Genomic DNA, 19,367 nt, shown 5'->3' with positions numbered 1-19,367 from the left:
AGCCACACTCAGTAGATACGCCACCCTGTGAAAGGCACAGCTGGGTGTCTAACAGATCCTGGGCCTAAAGACACAGAGAAGTTCTAAGGGTAGAGACCTCAGTTTGCCTTGGGGAAAGACCCTTCCTTTGTCCTGGAAGAGACACCCTAGCTAAAGGTGAGGATAAAAGGGTGTATGTAGCCATTGCTCTAGATTTGAATACAGTGCTAAACCCCGATACTTAGAGATGGCATGAGAGCCTTATAGTGATGTCCAGTGTCTGCCCCTTACAGCAGAACTGAGTCCTAGCAGGTCCTGTGGGACCCACTTCTAGACCACCCTGGGCCTGAGAAGTCTTGCACGTTTGGAGAAGGTGCCGTTTCTCGTTCAAGCCTCGGTTCCCAGGAGTGGGGGTCAGACTGCAATTGCTGAGATAACCTGATGGGCGTCCGAGCCCCACACAAGAGATTATTGTCTTCACTGTAAGGCCTGAGCTGAAACCACACCCAGGGAGTAGGGGAGAGAGGCTCCTGTCCCCCCCAGATAGGACCATCGACAAGCCTGGAAGGGTTAATCCTGGGGCAGACTCCAGGGCTCAGAGGAGGAGGGGAGAGGTTTGCCTGCACCTGGGAGTCTGGCGTCCAGGGAGGTAAGCTTTGTTGGGGAGGCAGGTGAGCCCTATGGCTCATCTCTGCTGGGGCAACATGAGCTGGAAGACAGAGAAAGCGGCCCAGGATATAACCTCCAGTTATAAGTTCTCTGATTGTCTTCCCTCCAGGTCCTGCTCCTGAGCTTGCAGACGTGGGGTCTGGTAGTGGCTGTGTTCTGGGGAGGGACCATGCCCAGGTGCAAGGCAGCAGAGTGGGTTAGACCCCATGGGCCTAATCAGAGAGGTGCCCTGCCCAGCCCACAACACTCAAGACAAGTGAGTTAATGACCGGAAGGGCATTCTGAAAAAGTGCCCCCAAATAAGGAAACAAACACATGTTAGGTGAACTCAGGTGGCTAGAGGGTGAGGGTGGCTGCCTGGTTCAGCTCTTGCTCCCACCTGCAGGGACACAGGCCCATCTGGCTCCTTGTCTCTGGGGTGTCTCATCACAGGGGGTGCTGAAGTCAGGTTCCGCCTCAGGCTGGCGTTGGCCGCAGTCCTGGTGCTAGGGCCCCGAGGCTGCATAGAGGTCCTGAGCGCCCACTTCTTCTGTTTCTCACAGGGCTTGCTGGGCCTGAGGCTCTCAACTGCAAAGCTGTCTTCTCCTTTCACCTGTGCCAGGGAGAGAGCAGCCCCGGGACACAGCAATGCTCCAGAGGGAAATGTGGGGTCTCCGTGGCCCCATACCAACAGCACGGGGCCCTCCCGCCACCCAGGGCATGCAGCCCAGAAACGGAGCACCCTTAGAAGCATCAAACCAGAGCCTAGACCCTGTCCCTCGGCCACCCGCTCATGCTCTGAGTACCCACAAGCCACAGACTGCTCCCCTGAGGGACTCAGTCTCCTTTTCTATAAAATGGACAGTGGTTTCCAAATATGGAAGTTTAAAATAGACAAAAAGCTGAGCTGCTCTGGGAGAAGCCCCTGCAATATCCTCCAAGCATCTCTCTCCAACATGTTCAAACACAACAGGATAAGGTGATCCCAAAGGCCCTTCCAGCTTTAATTTGCAAAGCTATGGTGATTCGGAGGCTATCTGAGTTTTCTAAGTCCTGCCATGAGCCCAGGGACCCTGGAGGAGTCATGTGTAGTAGTGCTGGGTGAGACGTGAGCCGTCTTCCAGGACAGAGTAATCTACTGGAGAGAACAGGACTAGTGCCCACAGGCCCTGCAGGCGGACTGCCTGGGTTTGATCCACCACTTCTTGGCCGTGTGGCCTTAGGCAAGAGGCCTAACTTCTTTGTGCCTCAGTTTTCTCATCTGTCAAGTGAGGATAATTATGGAAACTACCACCTACCCACCTACCTAGCTCCCAACCTCCTCCAGAACAAGTCACCATCATCCCCTCTACTTCCTGGGCTGCTCCCTACTCCCAGGACCTATGTGATTCTGGCCCACAGTTGAGAGAAGACAAGAGGAGAGCGCGTCCCTCCTGACAGTACCCTCTTAGGCAGCAAGGGTGAGGGGCTCTCAGAGGCGTTGAATTTGAGGATAGGCTTGAGAATATTAACGTTCCAGAAGAGGATGTCCCCATTGTAGGAGGCGGTCCCGAGGAACTGGTTCTGGTACTTGGCCACACTCAAGACATCGTCCGTGTGGAAGGTCTGCCAGTGGTAGCACAAGGGCACCGGCTTGGTCTTGTGGAACCTGCACACACAGTCAGAGGCAGGAGGGCTGTGACCGCAGCCTGAGGCTCCATCGCAACGACTCTGAGTCAGAGGAGGGTGCTCAGGTGCTGGAGCGGGACTGAAGCTCTGCCCAGCTGACCTCCTTGAAGAAGCACCTGCGATATGCCTACTCTAAAGGCCCCGTCCTAGGGCTTTACATAAACTAATCTGACAGATCTGTGCCATTCAGGCACCTGAGTAAGGACTTGCATTTAGAAAAGAGGGATCCACTACCCTAGAAAGGCCCTCTGAGGAGGAAGGGACCTTGCACATATATTTCTTCCCTCTACCTGGAATGTCCCTCTTATCCCACGCTCTTTGCTGCTTCAGTGAGACCCTTTCTGCTCACTATTCAGGTCCCACTCCACCCACAAAATCCCTAAATGAACTTTTTCTGACCACGCCTGAGACTGAATCAGATTTCTACCTCCTCCCCATAAAAACACCTATTGAACAGAATGCACCATTATAAATGAAGTTATTTGCTTAGCGTCTGCAACCCCCTAGGAGCTCCAGGAGGATGGAGAATCCAACACTCTTGTTTACACCTCTGGGGCACACGATCCTTAAGAAGTGATGGATACACGGATGGATGAGCAGGTGAGGCAGTCCTCATTACCCACCACTGCTTTCCTGCCTGGTGTTCCAACCCGCCTGCAAAGCCAGGAGCAGAGGAACCCATCTGAAGTAGAGAGGATGGCAAGCTGCCCTCATCTACCCATAGGCACCCTTGCTACTCACATGAAATAAGTGATTTTCTTACTCCACCCAGTCACGTAGAACACTTTATTCATGTGGATAATCCCACTGATCTGTAGAAGAGGAAAGAAAACAGAACGCTAAAGCACCTTAGAGAAAATGGCTCTGGGCCCCGAATATCTCCCTAATCATACTCTCCAGGGGATGAGAATTCTCTAGAGGTGACACCACCACTTATTTGTCAGAGTGCTCTCACGTCCCATGATCTCAGCTGAGGGACTCAGGCGGCAGATAGGGGATAGCTGGAGAACAGACAAGTGATTTGGCTAAGGTCAAGTGACTGAGTGACGGGATCTGGACCAGGCCTCATCCCCCTGGCTTCTGGACTGGGTTTTCTTGAGCTGGTTAAAGGACTGTGCCATGAGGATTAGTAATGGGCTCAAGTCCCAAAGTGGGACTGCTGGCTTTGCACTACATCATACCCACAAACTGTCCCTATAACCCTGTCAGACATTTCTCAAATAGGCTCTGAAATCACCTGACGCTGCTGCTAGGAACAGAATCCCAAGCTCTCACACGCAGAGTAAGAAATGCTAACAAACCAAAAGCAAGAAGAGTAGCTAACGTTTGCAGAACGCTTATGAAGGACGGGTGCCGTTACGTATCTTCACTCTTCAAGTGAGGACTCAAAGGCTCGGGGAGGCATGAAGCCACACAATCACGTGTACAGCCTTTCAGGGAGGCCTAAAAAGGGGGCCCCACAGTCTTAGGAGCTGTGCTTTGCTTCTCAAGAGGGCCCCTGGCCCCGGCTGATGGGTCAGACTGACCTCCAGCTTGTCCGGGTTGGGGAAGGTCAGCAGGGATTCGCCAGTGCTGTAGTTCCACATCTTTATGGTACCGTCCCGCAAGCCCGTGAGCAGGCACCGCTCGGACTCATCCAGGGACATGGCCGTCAGCTCCACTTGCTGGTCACGTGTCACAGAGAACTCCATCATCCTCTTGCCTGTCACAATCTCCCACACACTCACCACGCCGTTCAGACAGCCGCTCACCACCTGCAGGGCAGCATACAATCTAGGGCTCCTGCAGAGGCGAGTGTCCCCCCTCCCAAGGGGGGCCTCCACTGGTCATGGCTGGGGCTGGCCCAGCCCCCACTCCATGCACTGAGAAGACAAAGGTTCAGGGTCCCTGCTGCTGGGTCACCCACTCTTGAGAACAGGCGTCCCTCTACTCCACAGCACAAGGCAGTGCAAGCCAGCACAGCCTTTTTAGAAGGACCCAGTTTGGTGACATGCCCTTTAACTCAGAAACAGTGTTTATCAGCATCTATCCAGACAAAATAATCTCTAATGCAGAAAAAAACTTTTATTGAAGCATCATTAATTATGGTGGGGGGAAGGGGTGGGGTACACAGGAAACTAACTGCCCCCCTAAGAAGGGGATTGTTGAGAGTAAAAGATGTTCACTCCATTCAGTGGAATATTTTGCTGCCATGACAAGCATTACAAATGCAACCATAGCAGTGAGGCTAATTCAGACCAACCCTTCTGCTGAGAATGCCTAGAAAAGCCGGGCTTGGGGGTTAAAGCTGTTTGAAGGCATTAAAGGGCCCAAAATATGCAGGATGGTGGGGCCAGGAGCCAGGATGAAAGGGAAAGGCTGAGAGATGAGCTCTAGCTTCATGTGCTCTAAGGCCACCTCTACAGCAGGTACAGCCTGGTCTGCCCAGAACCCAGGCCAGAAAAGGTGTCCAAGTGGAACTGGGCAGAGTGCCCGGGGCCCTTTCTGTCCCTACCCCTCAGAAACCATGTGCCCAGTTGCCCTGTCCAGCCCAGAGGTCTCTACTCAGGACCAGGGTGTGGCAATCTCCCCACAGCGGAAAAAGTTAAACTAGGACTTCCCTGGGAAATGATACGCAGGAGCAGCATCCGCCCTGGAAACCCTGCAGAGCAACACACCCCTAGTGTTTCATCTCACACCCAATAAAGAAGGCTGCCTGTCCAGAACGACCTGAGGCCGTAGCCAGGTGTGCAGGCTCAGAGGAGTCAAGCAACCTCTGACCAAAGGGTGGAGCTCCAGTCCCATCCTGGGCCAGCCCCTCTGCTGAGCTGCTTCTCGTCCAGACCCCACAACCCCCACCACCATAACAGCTGAGGGTTCCACATCACCCTGCCATCTGCCCTGACTACCCCTTGGATCTGGACTCATCGGGAGGCCTGGATCCTGTCGCACATCACCCAGCCTCCAGCCTGCCCCAGAGATGAGCTCCAGGCCTCTCACCTGTTTAAAAATCTTGCTGTAGAGGACAGCGCACAGGGGCGTGCTATAAGTTGTGGTCCTCTCCCAGGATTTCCCAAACTCCTGGTTCTCCATGTATCCCTTTAGGATCCCAATCTGTAATGAGGAGAAGGGCACACAGCTGGGCAGTGCAAAGGGCCCTGCCCTCAGTGACTGGCTCCAGGGAGAAACTTCCAATAAATTGAGACAGCAAGACATCCTGACAGCACACAAGCCTGAGCCTAGCAAGGACTCTCAGCTCCTCAGCATGCCTGCTGATATCTCACATCCCTATTCCATGGCTCCCAAAACCTAGTGTTCCTAGAATCCCAGAGTCCAAGGTCCCTCTTACAACCTCCGAGAAGCATACAGCCTCAATCTGGTATCCCCTCCTCCGGGAAGCCTTCCCTGACTACCCTTGCCCCAGGCTAGGCTAAGGATATTTTTCCTGTGCTCCATGAAGCACTTAGCATACAATGTCCACCACAACACACTGCATTTTCTACTAACATTATCTGTTCTCCTTCTACCCCATAGGTTCCTCAAGGGATGGGACAGTGTCTAATTAATATATTCTCTGCTCCTGACAAACAACAGGGGGTTGATAATGTTTGATGACCTGAAATGAACTTCAAAGGTCTATTTAATTCAACAAATGCTGACAGCCAGCCTGGCACTCAGCAGAGATAAAGAGACCCACAACTCCCCATCTCAAGAAAACTGCCATCTAGGGGAGAGCCAGGCAAGAGTACAAGGACAATGTATGTGTCCCCTGCCAGGGTGGCCTGGCCAACAGACGGTACAAGGCCTCAGTGGAGCTACCCCTAACTCAACCACAAATGACACCCTGGTCTCCCTTTCCAGATCAAACCTTCCCATCTACTGGCTGCTGGTTGTCCTTGCAGCTCCTATCTTGTCACAGGCCTCATCACCACCCTGCACAGTCCCTTGTGAGTCTCCCAGTCTGTCCTGTCTTCTAGGGTCAGGGTCAGGTCAGACTGCACATGAGCACCAGTTAAGTCAATTTCACAGATGGTCTTCACACCAGGTCTCTTCAGGTTCTCTCCTTTAGAGCGCCTGCTCGGGTGTGGCCCTGCCTTCCCGGAGTTCACGATTTATCAGGAAAGTCACATAAGAGCGACAGGACGGAGTTATAAGGGCTGTGATGAGGGGGAGGCATAGGTGCAAGGGAGCTTGGAGGGGGAGCTCCTAACTCAGCCTGCGGGACAGGGTGGGCTTCCAGGATGTACAGGTCAGGAAAAGAGCAGACAGAGCAGCCCAATAGAGGGACAGGCTGGTGGCCTAGAAACCGTCTTCCAGGAAATCCCAAGAAATGGGAGCCTCATGGGCCGAGCCACAGAGTCTAGCTGCTTCATCCTCATGGCAACGTGAAGTGCAGTCCATGGAGGGACAGTCTGTGCTCATCCCTTGGGTGTCCCATGGGACTTCAGACCTGGCCACAGTGGCCACCCTCTCTGTGCAGCCACGAGGTGGCCTCCCTCCTGCACAGCACTCACAGAATAGGCGCTGCAGATGAGGGTGTTGTCTTTCTTCTGGAGGTAGGCGCTGGTGATGGGGCAGTTTCCCAGAGCAAAAAGCTTCCCGCAGAAGGACTGGAGGCATACGTACTCCTGAATGTCCCATACGCGGATACTCTGGGGGGTAGGAAACAGGGAGAGAGGCTGAGAATGGGATGCAGCCGGCACTTGAGGTCTTGGGATGTCAGCAGAGTCAGAGGCCCAGGGTGCGAGCACTTCTGTACACCCACCGCACACGCTAAGCTTCTACCCTGGATCATGACCTACAGCAGCGACGTTGTTCTTAGGCTCACAGAAGAAAACTGTGGCCTGGCTCTCTCCCCTCGCCCCCAGCCTTCCCCCAGGACCTGTGCGCTACTTGAGCAGCCAACTTCCAGGGGTAGAGGACCAAGCAGGCAGCATGTGCCCCTGAAGACCCTCACAGCGCCAGCCTCCTCAACAAAGCCAGGTGGGATGCAGAGAGATGCTACCAACATCGTTGCCCAAAAGGTCTATCTGTCCTGAGGGGACCCCCCCACTCAAGTTTACTCCAGATTGAAGAAGTGTCCCTAGAAAGACCCCACAGAGGTCCCTCCAGAACACTTGTGGCTTGGAGGCATGGGCAGCGAGCTGGAAAGGCAGGGACTTGGAGTTCACGCCCTGGGTCTGCCCATCGCTGACTGTGAGGATTTGGACAAGCCCATTCTCGATTCTTCAGCAGTGGCGGTGATGCCCACCCAGCTCCAGACAACAGCAAGTGTGATGCTGTGTTGGGGATGGCAGCCTAGCTGACCCCAATGTTGCCAATTCTCAATCAACCAAGCCCCGGAAGACACAAACTTGTCCCCTGAAGGAGGGCACCGGGAACCGCTGGCTGCCTCCCCACACTGGGCAGGATGCCCCAGTGGGCCAGCAGATGGGGGAGTACCCTGAACCTATAGCTGTACAGGAGCAAAGTGATGGGGCCCTGAATGGGGACCCCTGGGCATTAGAGAAAGTTCCAATCAGTTTCTGACAGCCAGAGCAGTCGAGAAAGGGTCCCTAGGAGAGCCAGAGGTGCAAGTCTGGGTCCTGGGAAAGAGTGGGGGCAGGGAACGGCTCACATGTATTGTATACCTACTGTGTGCATACATGACACTGAGCTTTTTACCTCAGTTCTCCTCTAAGTCACTTGACAACCCATCCTGTGGAGGAGAAGACTGAGACTCAGGAAAGGGGAGAGTGTTACCCAGGACCACAGCCAGGCTGGGCACCTGGGAAGCCGGCTCCAGTGGACTGCTCAGAGCTGGGCTAGGGCCCCTCACGGTGACTCCACCTGGGGCACCTCCCTCTAGGCCTTAGACCAGGTGTAAGACCATGGGCAGGAGGCCACACCATTCCCCTGAGCCTCAGGCTCTTACCAACTGCTTCCTCCACCCCCACTGGCCAAGCTAGATCATTGTCCCCAAGCTAGTGTCTCTGCCAGGGGACAGGAACTCGCTGGGGATGGAGTGCCATGCCCCCCAAGGGCAGCACCTTGTCTTTGGAAATGCTGAGCAGGATGCTGCTGTTCTCCCTGTGCACCAGGAGGTGCGTCACCGAGACCTGATGCCCTTTCATCAGCCACACAGGCTTTTGCAAGAAGAAGGGGTTCCATAGGCGGATGATGGGGTCATAGCCGCCAGTCACTGGGGTAAAAAAACGAAAGGTATCAGTCACTGGGGGCCTGCGCTGGGACCTTCTCCCGGGCCCAGGCATCAGATCCCAGCCTTGACAGATAGGTAGGCATTGCTGCCATCCATCCCTCTGCCCTCCCCCCCCCCTCCCCTCCACCACCGTGCTAGGTACTGTGTCACCACCGTACCCCAGACGCCCATGAGTGGGGACCAGAGTGGCAGGAGAGGAAGCTGGAGAGAAACAGGAGGTTGCAAGACTCCTCCCTGAATCCGACGGTCCCCACACCCCTAGCAGCCCTCACCCCAGTTCTGCCCGGCCAACAGCTTCTGTGCAGCATGAAGCTTACTTACCCAGGAAGTTCTTGTCTGGGCAGAAATCAAAGCAAAGAATCCCTCTTTTTAAATTCAGCACTGAAAACCTACAACAGCAAAGAAGAAAGACTTTGGGGCTGGGAGCGGGCTCAGGGGAGCCTCTGAGCCTGGGGTGGGGAGGAACAGGAGACAGCAGCCCCCACAGACCCAAGAGCCCTGGAAACTCAGTGCCTTTGCACATGCTGTTCCCTCTTATCCATACATCCTGCCCTGCCAGCTCCTTCTACATGAACTCTCCTTTCAAAACTCAACTCAAAGGCCTTGAGCCCTCTAACACAGCATCCCCTGCCTCCCCCCCCACCCCCCCACTGAACTTGACTTTGAACTGGCTCCTCCACCATTCCCTGCGGGCCTAAGCCCATCACCTGAATGTCATCCCGGAGGCTCCCTTTAACCAGCCAGGCCCCAAATCCCTCATCCCATTGCAGCCCTGACCTCTGCTTAGTTCAGGGAAACCCCCCCTTCATTTCTGTTAGCCTCCCAGTGAGCCACTTAACCTCCAGACTTGCTGCCCTCCAATCTGCTCTCCCCTCCACAGCATATTCCTCAAAAAAGCAAAATGTCAGGAAGAACAATTGAATACATATATTTAATTTATTGTCAAACCAAACACATCCTTCTCCACACATATGTGTACAGAGAAGTCTCTGGAAGAACGGTCGACAAATGTTATTAGAAATTATTTCAGGAGGATGCACTCATTCATTCATCCAGGGGTTACTGACTCCTTCTCCCTTCCAGGACACCAGAGGCATAGATATGATGCCCCGGCCTCCATGGAACTTCTTTCTAGAAGGAAGCAGCATGAGCAAGTAAGTGAACAGAGTCAGGGCAATGGGCATTTAAAGATCACGGCAAGTCCTGCAGGGAAATAAACAGGTGGCTCTGACAGGCTAGCTCAATGGACCAAGTCTGCAGACAGCTGCAGTGCAGAGAAGGGCCTGGAAGGTCAGAGGGCATGCAGCGAACAACTCCACTGTGAGCAGGTCAGATGGGAGAGAACAATGGCTTCAACCAGGTGGTGGTGGCAGGAGTGAGAGAAGAGGGGAGACGCTACCCCAACCATACCTCCTCCATTGGATTCAGTGCTGGCTCCAGCCACCTGAAGAACCCAGTTCAGGCCGGCTGCTGGGAAGTCAGACTGTCCGTCCCTCTGCCCCTCCACTGCCGCGGAGGCTGGGCCCACTCCAGAGGCAGAGTTAGCGTTGGCAGTGCCAGGCCCCCTTGCAGAGGCCACGCCCTAAGAGACCATCACCATGACCAGGAAATCAGTAAGCGGTCAGTGGTGCCACCTGCCAGACAACATGTGTACTACTGCATCCAGGCAGGAGGGAAGGGCGTGTGTGGGCACATGTGCATGAATATATTCTCCAAACAACCCCCAAATGCAGCTCAAATCCCTCCACCTCCACCCCACTGGTCGACTGCAGGCCATATGTACCCTGAACTATAGCAGTGGCCTCATCACTGGTGCCCCCATCTCCTCTCCTGCCCACATGCACTCTGCTTACTACAGAGTGGCCAGAGGATGCTCCTACAGTCAGACCACACCATTCCCCTGCTCAAAACCATTCTAGAACCCTGTTTATATCAAATTCTAAATAATTGCAAAATGATGTCTTTGAGATGCTTGAGGAAAGGTTAACTTAGATTAGGTACTAGTGATATTAAATTACTATACTATTGTCTCTACTTTGGTGTGTGTTTAAATTTTTTCATAATAAAAAATGTTTAAAAAACAAACCAATTTTCAATAAAAGGGGGGTGTGCATACCTGAGTGATACAAAGGCCCTGGGGCAGGAGCGTGCCTGAACCACAAGGGAGCCAATGTGGCTGGAGCGGAAACGGGACAGGGGTGTAATCAGGAAGGCAGCAGGGCCTCAGGACACAGTGAGGTGATCCCCCTGATAGCCTCCAGCCATTGACACCCAATAAAGCAAGAATGAAACACAGATCTCATACAGGAGGTAACACTTCCACCAAGCAGAGATGAATCTCAGCAAATCAGCTCCAAGTAAAATCCCACCACATTGCCCCACTAAAAGCACGAAGCCGCGACGGAAACTCCCTCATGGCATCGGACATTCCTGAGGGCCCCGTCTCCAACCTGCAGTTAGTTTCAGGACCCGGGCAGGGACATGCACAGAGTACCCAGTTAGCAAGACACTGGATTCACAGTGAGCTCCAGGCCAGTCACCTCCCCTCCCTCAGCCTCATGTTTCCACTCTGTAAAACGAGGAACTGGACCTAAATCACCCTCTACCACCCTAGGACTGAATTCCCCTCTGTGAAACAACCAGAACACGAAGGAACAGACAGCGATGGGACCTAAGCGGCCCTCCGTCTGCCCACTGTACCTCACCCAGCTGTGCCCCCAACACAAGCCTCAAATCTCCTGCTAGTCCCCCAACACAAGGAAGCTACAGCTCAGCCTGCTCAGGAGCAAAACATCACAGACCCAAAGGCTCCAGGGTGTAAAGAGCTGGGGTGATCAGAAAAGTGCAGAGACAGGGAAACTCAGCTAAAGAATCCTCAGGAGAAAGTACTTACCGTAAAGTGCAGAGGGGAACACTAAAACAATAGAATTGGGACTTTTGATAATGGAGTGAGACAATAGGGTTGGATGGGGAGGGAGGGTGGGGGCACGAGATTCCAGCTTTATTTGTAATGTTTTAATTTTTTACAAGGACAATGTGTGACTAACAGCTGATCTTAAAGGAAGGAAGGAAGGAAGGAAGGAAGGAAGGAAGGAAGGAAGGAAGGAAGGAAAAAATTCACTCTGGAGTAGAATCTAAAAAGAAAGAAATAGATTAGAACTCTCTCCAAAAAAATAAGTACCGCCAGCCATTGAACACATACCAGAAACATGCTCATTAGAATAATCCTTGAGGTAAGTGAAGTAAGTGTGCTTATCACTCTTTGACAGATAAGGAAACTGAGGCTCACAGAGGTGAAGCAACTCACATTTATTCCTTTGGTCAAAAAATATCTTCACAGGAAAAAAAAAAGTGTAACTGTGTGGTAACGGATGTTAATTAGACTTATCGTGGTAATCATTTTACAATATATATAGACATCGAATCATTATGTTGTGCATCTGAAATATAATGTTATATCAATTATGTCTCAATTCTAAAAAAACAGACTCCAAAGCCCATGTTCTAACCACCACAGCCCACTGTCAGCCCATGGGACATGCAGTGCTTCCTTGGATTGCATGTGATTCATAGGACACTGTGCTGCCCACAGGCAACGCCACCGTCCTGGAGGTGAACCCACCCTCGGCAGGGATGGCCCCTTTTGCAGGAAGTGAAGCCAGACCCCACCCGCCTCCCTCTCCCACCCCCCAAGCCCCAATGCCTTAGCCTCGAGAAAGGTGCTTCTTACTTGAGGTTCTCAGGGACTTTGGACGGCAATATCGCCAGCACCAGAGAGGACTTTTCGATGGCTGAACAGGAGGCCACCAGGTTCATATGGGGAACAAACCTGACCTGTTGACACCAGTTGGAATGCAGAGCCTGGGAAGAGAGCGGCAGTGGTGGGAGACCCGACCCATAGACAGCCTTTCAGGCCCAGCACCCAGAACATGGCAGGTGTTGAGGGCTGGAGGGGCCCGAAGATCACTGAGCCCAATGCCCTTCTAGTGATCACAGCTCTGACAGTGCCATGGCCCAGAGCCCTAGCCCAGGTCCTGTGACCAGAGTGTGTGGCCATAACTGGTCAGTGAAAAGGCTGCTGTCGTGTGAACTCTTGTTTATAATTTCAAGGACAGGCAAGTCAGGCCCATACTAATGCTATCACTCCCTCCCAAGGTGGGAGAAAGCATGGAGTTGAGTCTGCATAGTCCACAGTCCCTGTTATCCACAGGAGCCCTGCCACACATTAACCTATGCTTGCTGGCCCCATGTTAGTCAGGGCACAGTGGGACACATGAGAACATCATCTGGTGCACCCTGGGCAACAGAAGGCTGAGACCCACAAGTCAAGGGGGTGGCCTGGCTGGACAGGCTCCAAATTTTCTGGCTCCAGCCCTGCAGCCTGACCCAGAGCTTGACCTCCCAATCCAGAGATCTTCCTTCCCAGGACTAGAATGCAGGAAGTGAGCTGGAGGGGTCATCAGGCCCTGCACCAGGGTTCGCATGCCCACCTCACTGAGTATCCATCACAGTGAAGGCAGTGAATCCAAGGCACTGAATGGAACCTGGGTCACTTAGCAACTTGGAAGGAAACCGAGCCCAAGATGAGATTCCCAGAGAAGATGTGCTGGTGTGTGACTTTATGAGAGGCTCCCAGAGCCTGAACAGTCTAACCTGCTCAAAAATAAGCATGCAGGAGCACTGGACCACCCCACTCAGACTTCCCTGAGTGTCAGATTTACTCATTTATTTGTTTACCAAAGGTACTGGGAGCCCACTAAGACCAGGCACTAGAGACAGAACAGAGAACAGAACAAGCTACTTGCCTGTCCTCAAGGAGCTGTCACCCTCCTGAGAGTGGCAGGACAATGGAAAGACAATACACAGGTTAAGAGGTGGTAAGCTGTAATTTTGTGACTTATAATAAGAAATATATATATTTGATCTTTGTCCCTGATTCTGGGGCAGAGCTCCTAAAACCCTGGGAATTTCCTAATAAGAGCTATAAAGGTGTCTTGATATTCAACACACCCAGTTTATGTTAAGGAGGTGACTTTTGGAAAGCACCTAAGGATTGGGGTTGGTTGCCTGGGGAACCGATCGTGTGACTGAAGATTTGGAAATTTTAGTTCCAGGGAGAGGAGAGGAGATGGAGGTTGAATTCAATCACCAATAACCAATGATTTAATCAATCAGGCCTATGTAATGAAGCCTCCATAAAAAGTTCAGAGTTTCCAAGTTGGTGAACATGATGGGGGAACTCAAGAGTCCGAAAACTTTAGTTTTAGTTAATAGTTAATGAGCTTAGTAGTTAATGCATGTAAAAAGCTTGCTTCAGGAACTGAAGGTGCGGCCCACCCTGACTCCAGGAGACCACAAGCAATTCGACCTTTTGCTCCAGTAGACACCATAGCAATTGAGATGGTATCTGAGCAGCTGTATTGCAGGGAGACATTCCGCCACCCAGGACACAGATAAAATCATCCAGGACACAGACAGGATACAGATAGAAAACTACCGGTCAATGGATGAAAGGATGATAAGGAAATTGCTGGTCTGCAGCTTTTATCTGATTAACCTCTTTCCTGGATTCCAAATCCCTTATCTACACTTTTTTTCCCTTGAATTCCAAATCCCTTACCTACTCTTTTTCCTCCTTATAAAGAAGGCTGGCGTGAAAGGAAATGTAAGACAGTCTGTTGGGGTACATAACCCTCTGTCTTCTCAGATCACCGGCCATCTGAATAAAGCGCCCATAAAGATTCAATCCCTGTCTCTGCTTACTGGTTCTGGTAGTGACAGGCAGCTGACTTTCTCAGTGTCAAACACGTGAAGATTTGGGGAAAGCGGTGCTCTCAGAGAAGGCATGGAACCTCCAAGCACCTTCCCACAAACTTTGCTCTATGGATCTCTTCCATCTGGCTGTTCCCAACTTATATCCTTTTATAATGTAATCAGTAATCTAGCAAGTAAGATGTTTCTCTGAGTTCTGTGAGCTGCTCTAGCAAATTCATCAAACCCAAGGAGGGAAGGGAGCGTGGGAACCGCCTTTCTCTAGCCAGCCGGCCAGAAGCACAGGTAACAATCTGGACTTGTGACTGGCCTCTGGAGTGGAGGGCAGCCTGGTGGGACCGATCTGACTTAACCTGAGGGATCTGACGCTACCTGTGTTGAACACGAGGACACGCAGCTGGTGTTGGAGAATTGCGTGGTGATATGGAAGAAACACACACACACATTGTAGTTGGTGTCAGAATCCTGTAAGAGCTGCAGGGTGATGCGGTAAAGGCAGAGGCAGGCAGCAGGGCTATTCCAGGCAAGTTGGTTAGGGACTTGAAGGAAACAGAGAGGCAAGCAGACAGGTACCTGGAGGAGGAGCATGGCAGCCTGAAGAACAGCATGTGTCAAGGGCCTGAGGTGGGAAATGGCTCAGTGTGTTCCAGAGAGAAGCTACTGGGGGAGTTTGAGCAAAGGAGTGGCATGACTGTTTCCATCTCATAATTCATCGGACTGCTGGAGAAAGCACTGAGTGGAGAAAAGACATGGGGGAACAGCTGGCAGCCACAGCGGCCATCCAGGAGAGAGGTGGTGTCTGCGGGGACCGGGCCTGAGCCATGAAGGTGATGAGAGACAGTCATGCCTGGGACACAGAAAGAACTGGTGGGATCCCAAGAGCTGCCTCCACCCCTATCCTAGAGACCGAGCCCCACGGCCTAAGACTGAACCCAGTGGGCAAATCCACTCTCTGCATGTATTTCTGAGGATGCATGTACAAATAATCACCATGGTAACAGGCCAAGGAAAGCTACAACTTACCTTGAGTCGGTAACTTCTATATAAAGGAGACTTCTCATTTAAGAGCTTCTGCGTGGAAACACTGGTCCAGTGGTCTGTTAGGGGAGAAAAATGAGGTCCATGTCACTAGTTCTCCCCCTTTGCCAGAGGAGCAAAACCTCAGAAGACACCTTGAGTCTGTTTGCAATTCCTGTGCATCTCAAAAGCCTTTTCCATCCAAACACTTGTTCAAGCTTCACTGTGTCTTCGTGAGTTCAGTGGGGTAAACACAACATCCAGAAAACAGACCCAGCAGGTAACCACTTGCTGTCCAGAGTCACAGCAGAGCTGGCACCATGTTTCCGGGCTCCCCACTCTCCCTGGCTGCTACAACCTAAACAAGCTGATTCTGTTAGGCAGCTCCACCTTTGCTGAAGTAAAAAATAAATTGAGGTCCTAGGCTCTAGGCATTCTGAAAATAATCATCTGGGAGTTTGCCATCATGCTTTAAACTACATGCTTCCGTTGTCCCGCAAACACAGGTTCCAAGCAGTTGTGTGCATGTGTTGTAAACCGAGCACGTCAGGAGCAACCACACCGGGCACAGCCCTGCCCTCCTTGCGCTTAGAGACTCCTGGCTCTGGAAGCCTCCCATGGAAGGCTCCTGAGAAGCCTCTGGGAGAAGCACCCCCAGGTCCCTGGTGCCCGCTGCACAGCTGGACATCGACGGGTGGAGGAAGCAGTGCCAGGGGACAAAGTGGGTTTAAGGCCCAGAGCAGGTAAGTGACTTCCCCAAGGTCACACGACTGACATGGGTTCATTCTTCTTGGGATGAGGAGGGTCCTGAAGCCCCTCTCCCTTAGCCCTTACCTGTACAACCTCCCACCTTCAGACGGATTGCCCACCTCCTCAGCCTCCTCCTGTCTCCTGCTGTCACCCCATTTCACCTCCCACCTCTGAGCCTCTGAAGGAGCCAAGGGCTCTTGAACAGGGGGGCAGGGAAAGGTAAGAGCATCCCAGGGCAGAGCCATTGCCCGCTTTCCCCGACGTGTTAGCTACCCCATTTGGAGGTCCTGGGGAGGATTCGGGGATTGAACAGGCCATTGGCCACATTGTCAGAGGTAAACACGATGACATTGCCTTTGGTGTCTCCAAAGCAGAACACACCTCTGTTATAGTCAGACCTGGGAAAGATGGAGACAGAAGAGGCCATGAGCAAGCAGGGTGCACCCAGCTGCAGTCCGCACTCCACCCCCACCCCCACAGTGCTCTGATGCCTTTGTCCATCTAGGGCTCGAGGGCAGTTATTGCTCTCAGCCACCCAGATTCAGAACATCTATGAATCAGTATTTTTTAAGACCAAAATAAATGAATCCCTGGTCCTCCAGCTGCTCTTTGTCAAGTCACCCCTGCCGATAGACTGCAACATTTCCAGAGTCTTCACCCACAGTGGGACAAGGCTCTGCCAGGCTTCAATGGCTGACTTGGTGGGGGAGGGAGAGGAAGAGGAGCCAACAATGACTCTGTGGTCTGAATGACCATGAAAGGTGACCCCGAAAGAGAAGCAGCTTGTGGCAAGAGAACACAGGCACATAGGATGGGAATCTTTCAGGGGATCCCAGCCTCACTGAGTGATGTGGCCACTGCCAAGACCCAGCACCAATCTCCCATGAGATTCACCAGTAGTCCATGACCAGTACACAGCTCTCCAGATCGATGAAGGTGAAGGCCCGGGCACAAGTATGGTTACTAATATCGAAGAACTCTGGAAAGAGACAAAGGAAAGGCATGTGTAGAACCCAAAGCCACATCCCAGGCCTAAGGGTCTCCGGTGACAATGAGCAGTGACTGCTCACCACCCAGCAATTCCCCCAGAGGACTTGAATCCACTCTCAAAGTTGTCTCAGTGACAGATATCTCCAAGTGCAGATGCATGACTCCCAATGGCCAAGAGCAGGATGCAGCAGCTGCTGGGGACTTGCCTATCTTCTGGTCAGTAGACGCAATTGCAACCAGGTTCATGTTGTGGAGACACACCATGTCGATGACCCACATTTGCTGGTTGTGGAGTGGCAGGATCTGGTTCAGCTGGCCAGGGGAACAGCAGAGGAGACCTGGCTGCGGAGGCTTCTCCAGGAGAGCACACCGGGAGCACAGGGTCCCCTGCCACCCAAGGCCCTGGAATCAAGCAGAGACCTTGTCATAGAGCCTAGCAACCAACTATGTTCATAGAGTGACCACCAACTACTAATGATGGAGCTTTGGATAAACTTCCTAACCTCGCTGCGTCTCAGTTTCCACATCTGTAAAATGGCTTAAAGAACCGATATCTTTACAACCCCCTTTTACAGAAGTTTGACAAACTCATTCAAGTTTTCAATGTGCATAGTTTACAACCCCAGGATCCATTTCCTGAATGCATCTATAGATGTGTTCACACGTACTCACAGAGAAGTATATGCAAGGGATACTGCCCAGACATTAACAGTGAAGGAGCTGCATGCATGCCAATAAAGAATACTTGCCAACATATATTATGAAGTGAAAAAGCAAGGTGAAAAATAGCATCATAATGTGCTACGATATATCTATTTAAAAGAAAAGGGGTGGTGTATGTATAGGCTATCCATGGAAGAGCACCCCAAAACTGGTCAAACCAGTTGCCTCCAGGGAGAGGAATTAGGGTCTGGGGAAGGAAGACTGACTTTCCACTGTCTGTCCCTCTGCATGCCTCAATCTTGTTCCCCCCAGTTTTATTGAGATATGATTGAAATATAACATTGTATTACTTTTGTTTGTTTTGCGTGTTCTTGTTTACCACTTGTCGGTGTTACCTAGTCAGCACACCTCACTAAGGAGAAGCTGACCTGCCAGGCTGCAAGGAATGAATGGAATCGTGGGAGCTAAGGCACTGAGTGTGCTGCCCAGCACTCGGTGGGAGCTTGGCGGGCTAGGGTGTCCTTCCACACTCTGGTGCCGGCCTCCCTGAACACTTAAGCAGACAGAATCTGAGCTGGCACTCGAGGCAGGGGACCTTGTGAGCAAAGGAGGTCAGCAGAAATCAACTTCTATGTCCAGGGAAAAGAGGAGGCCGGCCTGACAGGCTTGGGTGGAAGAAGATGGGAGATAACTTAGGGGTGGGCAGCTAAGGCACTTTTTACTCTCTGGATCACAACATAGGCTCTGAACTGAAGAAAGGAGACCCCACCTGAAAAAAGGAGGGAGGGGCATTTTAAGGCAGTTCCTATAGGTGGATATTCAGAAGGGATGTCGAAGGGAGAGGCAGGAAGCTCCAACAGAACTCAGAGCACCAAGAGCAGAGGTCTGCGCTAATGGCTCTGGCAGTGAAGACGATGGACCAGAGCCCCTGTGAGGCCCCTCTCTTGCCCAGGGCTGGGGTCTAATCTACACACAAGGGAGGTGACAGTAACACCCATCACCCGGAGCCCAGATGAAAGTCTGGGAGTTTCAGTGACCTGCCTGAGGTCGCATAGCTAGTAGGTGAAGCCCAGACCCTGCCCCAAACCCTGGACTTCCCATCTGCATGGCTGTGGACATGCAGCCGAGGGGCATGGATAGTACCTAGTGACTCACTCTTGACAACATCTACTTGAAAGCAGCCCCTCAAGGAAGAATGCCCAGGTCTCCCGGACCTTCAAGAGAACATCCCTCTGTCATCCTTGGCCCTCCTGGGCTTTAGCCCTTGAGGGGCACTGAAGTGACCATGTAGCAGCTACAACCAGGAGCTCAGGCTACAGCGTGTTCCCTCCCCCAGTAAACACACAGAGGAAAAGGGTGGAGTGTGCCAGAGACTCCATCCTCAGGAACACGATATGAATTCCCCCTTGGTCCTGGGCTACCAAGAGCACCCAGGAGAGCCCCTGGGCCTCCCCAGAGGTTAGTCCCCACCCTAGGCAACTGGGAGGTAGGGGGGGGGCACTCAGAACCCCCTTCCCCAAGACACAACCCCTGATGCAACTGTAAAGTCCTTGCAGTTACGCAAGGCTGATAAAAGCCCTCAGGCCATCAGCAGCATCTCAGTCAGCTTTTATCCCCAGAGGGCTGTGCCTTTCTCATTGGCTGGAGGATTCTAGACTGGCCTGGCAACAGAGTACACAGCGGGTGTGCCTGAGTGTTTTAT

At 52.3% G+C, this 19,367-nt stretch overlaps 1 protein-coding gene across 1 annotated transcript in view; it reads right to left on the bottom strand.

The window, feature by feature from the left end:
* The window catches only part of EFCAB8 (EF-hand calcium binding domain 8), a 45,282-nt gene that overhangs the window by 14,365 nt on the left and 11,550 nt on the right, over positions 1-19,367 (bottom strand). The window contains exons 6-18 of the mRNA XM_090285041.1: positions 17,209-17,314; positions 16,907-16,991; positions 16,286-16,410; positions 15,269-15,342; positions 12,204-12,334; positions 8,795-8,862; positions 8,304-8,455; positions 6,789-6,926; positions 5,275-5,388; positions 3,822-4,049; positions 3,037-3,107; positions 2,071-2,275; positions 1,028-1,240 (exon numbers count right to left, since the gene is read on the bottom strand). Of these exons, the coding sequence (XP_090141167.1) occupies positions 1,028-1,240; positions 2,071-2,275; positions 3,037-3,107; positions 3,822-4,049; positions 5,275-5,388; positions 6,789-6,926; positions 8,304-8,455; positions 8,795-8,862; positions 12,204-12,334; positions 15,269-15,342; positions 16,286-16,410; positions 16,907-16,991; positions 17,209-17,314 (1,710 nt within the window). The remainder of the gene's footprint in view (positions 1-1,027; positions 1,241-2,070; positions 2,276-3,036; positions 3,108-3,821; positions 4,050-5,274; positions 5,389-6,788; positions 6,927-8,303; positions 8,456-8,794; positions 8,863-12,203; positions 12,335-15,268; positions 15,343-16,285; positions 16,411-16,906; positions 16,992-17,208; positions 17,315-19,367) is intronic.

The sequence above is a fragment of the Furipterus horrens genome, unplaced genomic scaffold (genome assembly GCF_987537825.1).
Source record: "Furipterus horrens unplaced genomic scaffold, mFurHor1.1.pri manual_scaffold_8, whole genome shotgun sequence".
NCBI classification, from domain to species: Eukaryota; Metazoa; Chordata; class Mammalia; order Chiroptera; family Furipteridae; genus Furipterus; species Furipterus horrens.
Note: the sequence above shows the minus strand (reverse complement) of the source record. Positions and strands in the feature narration are given on the sequence as shown.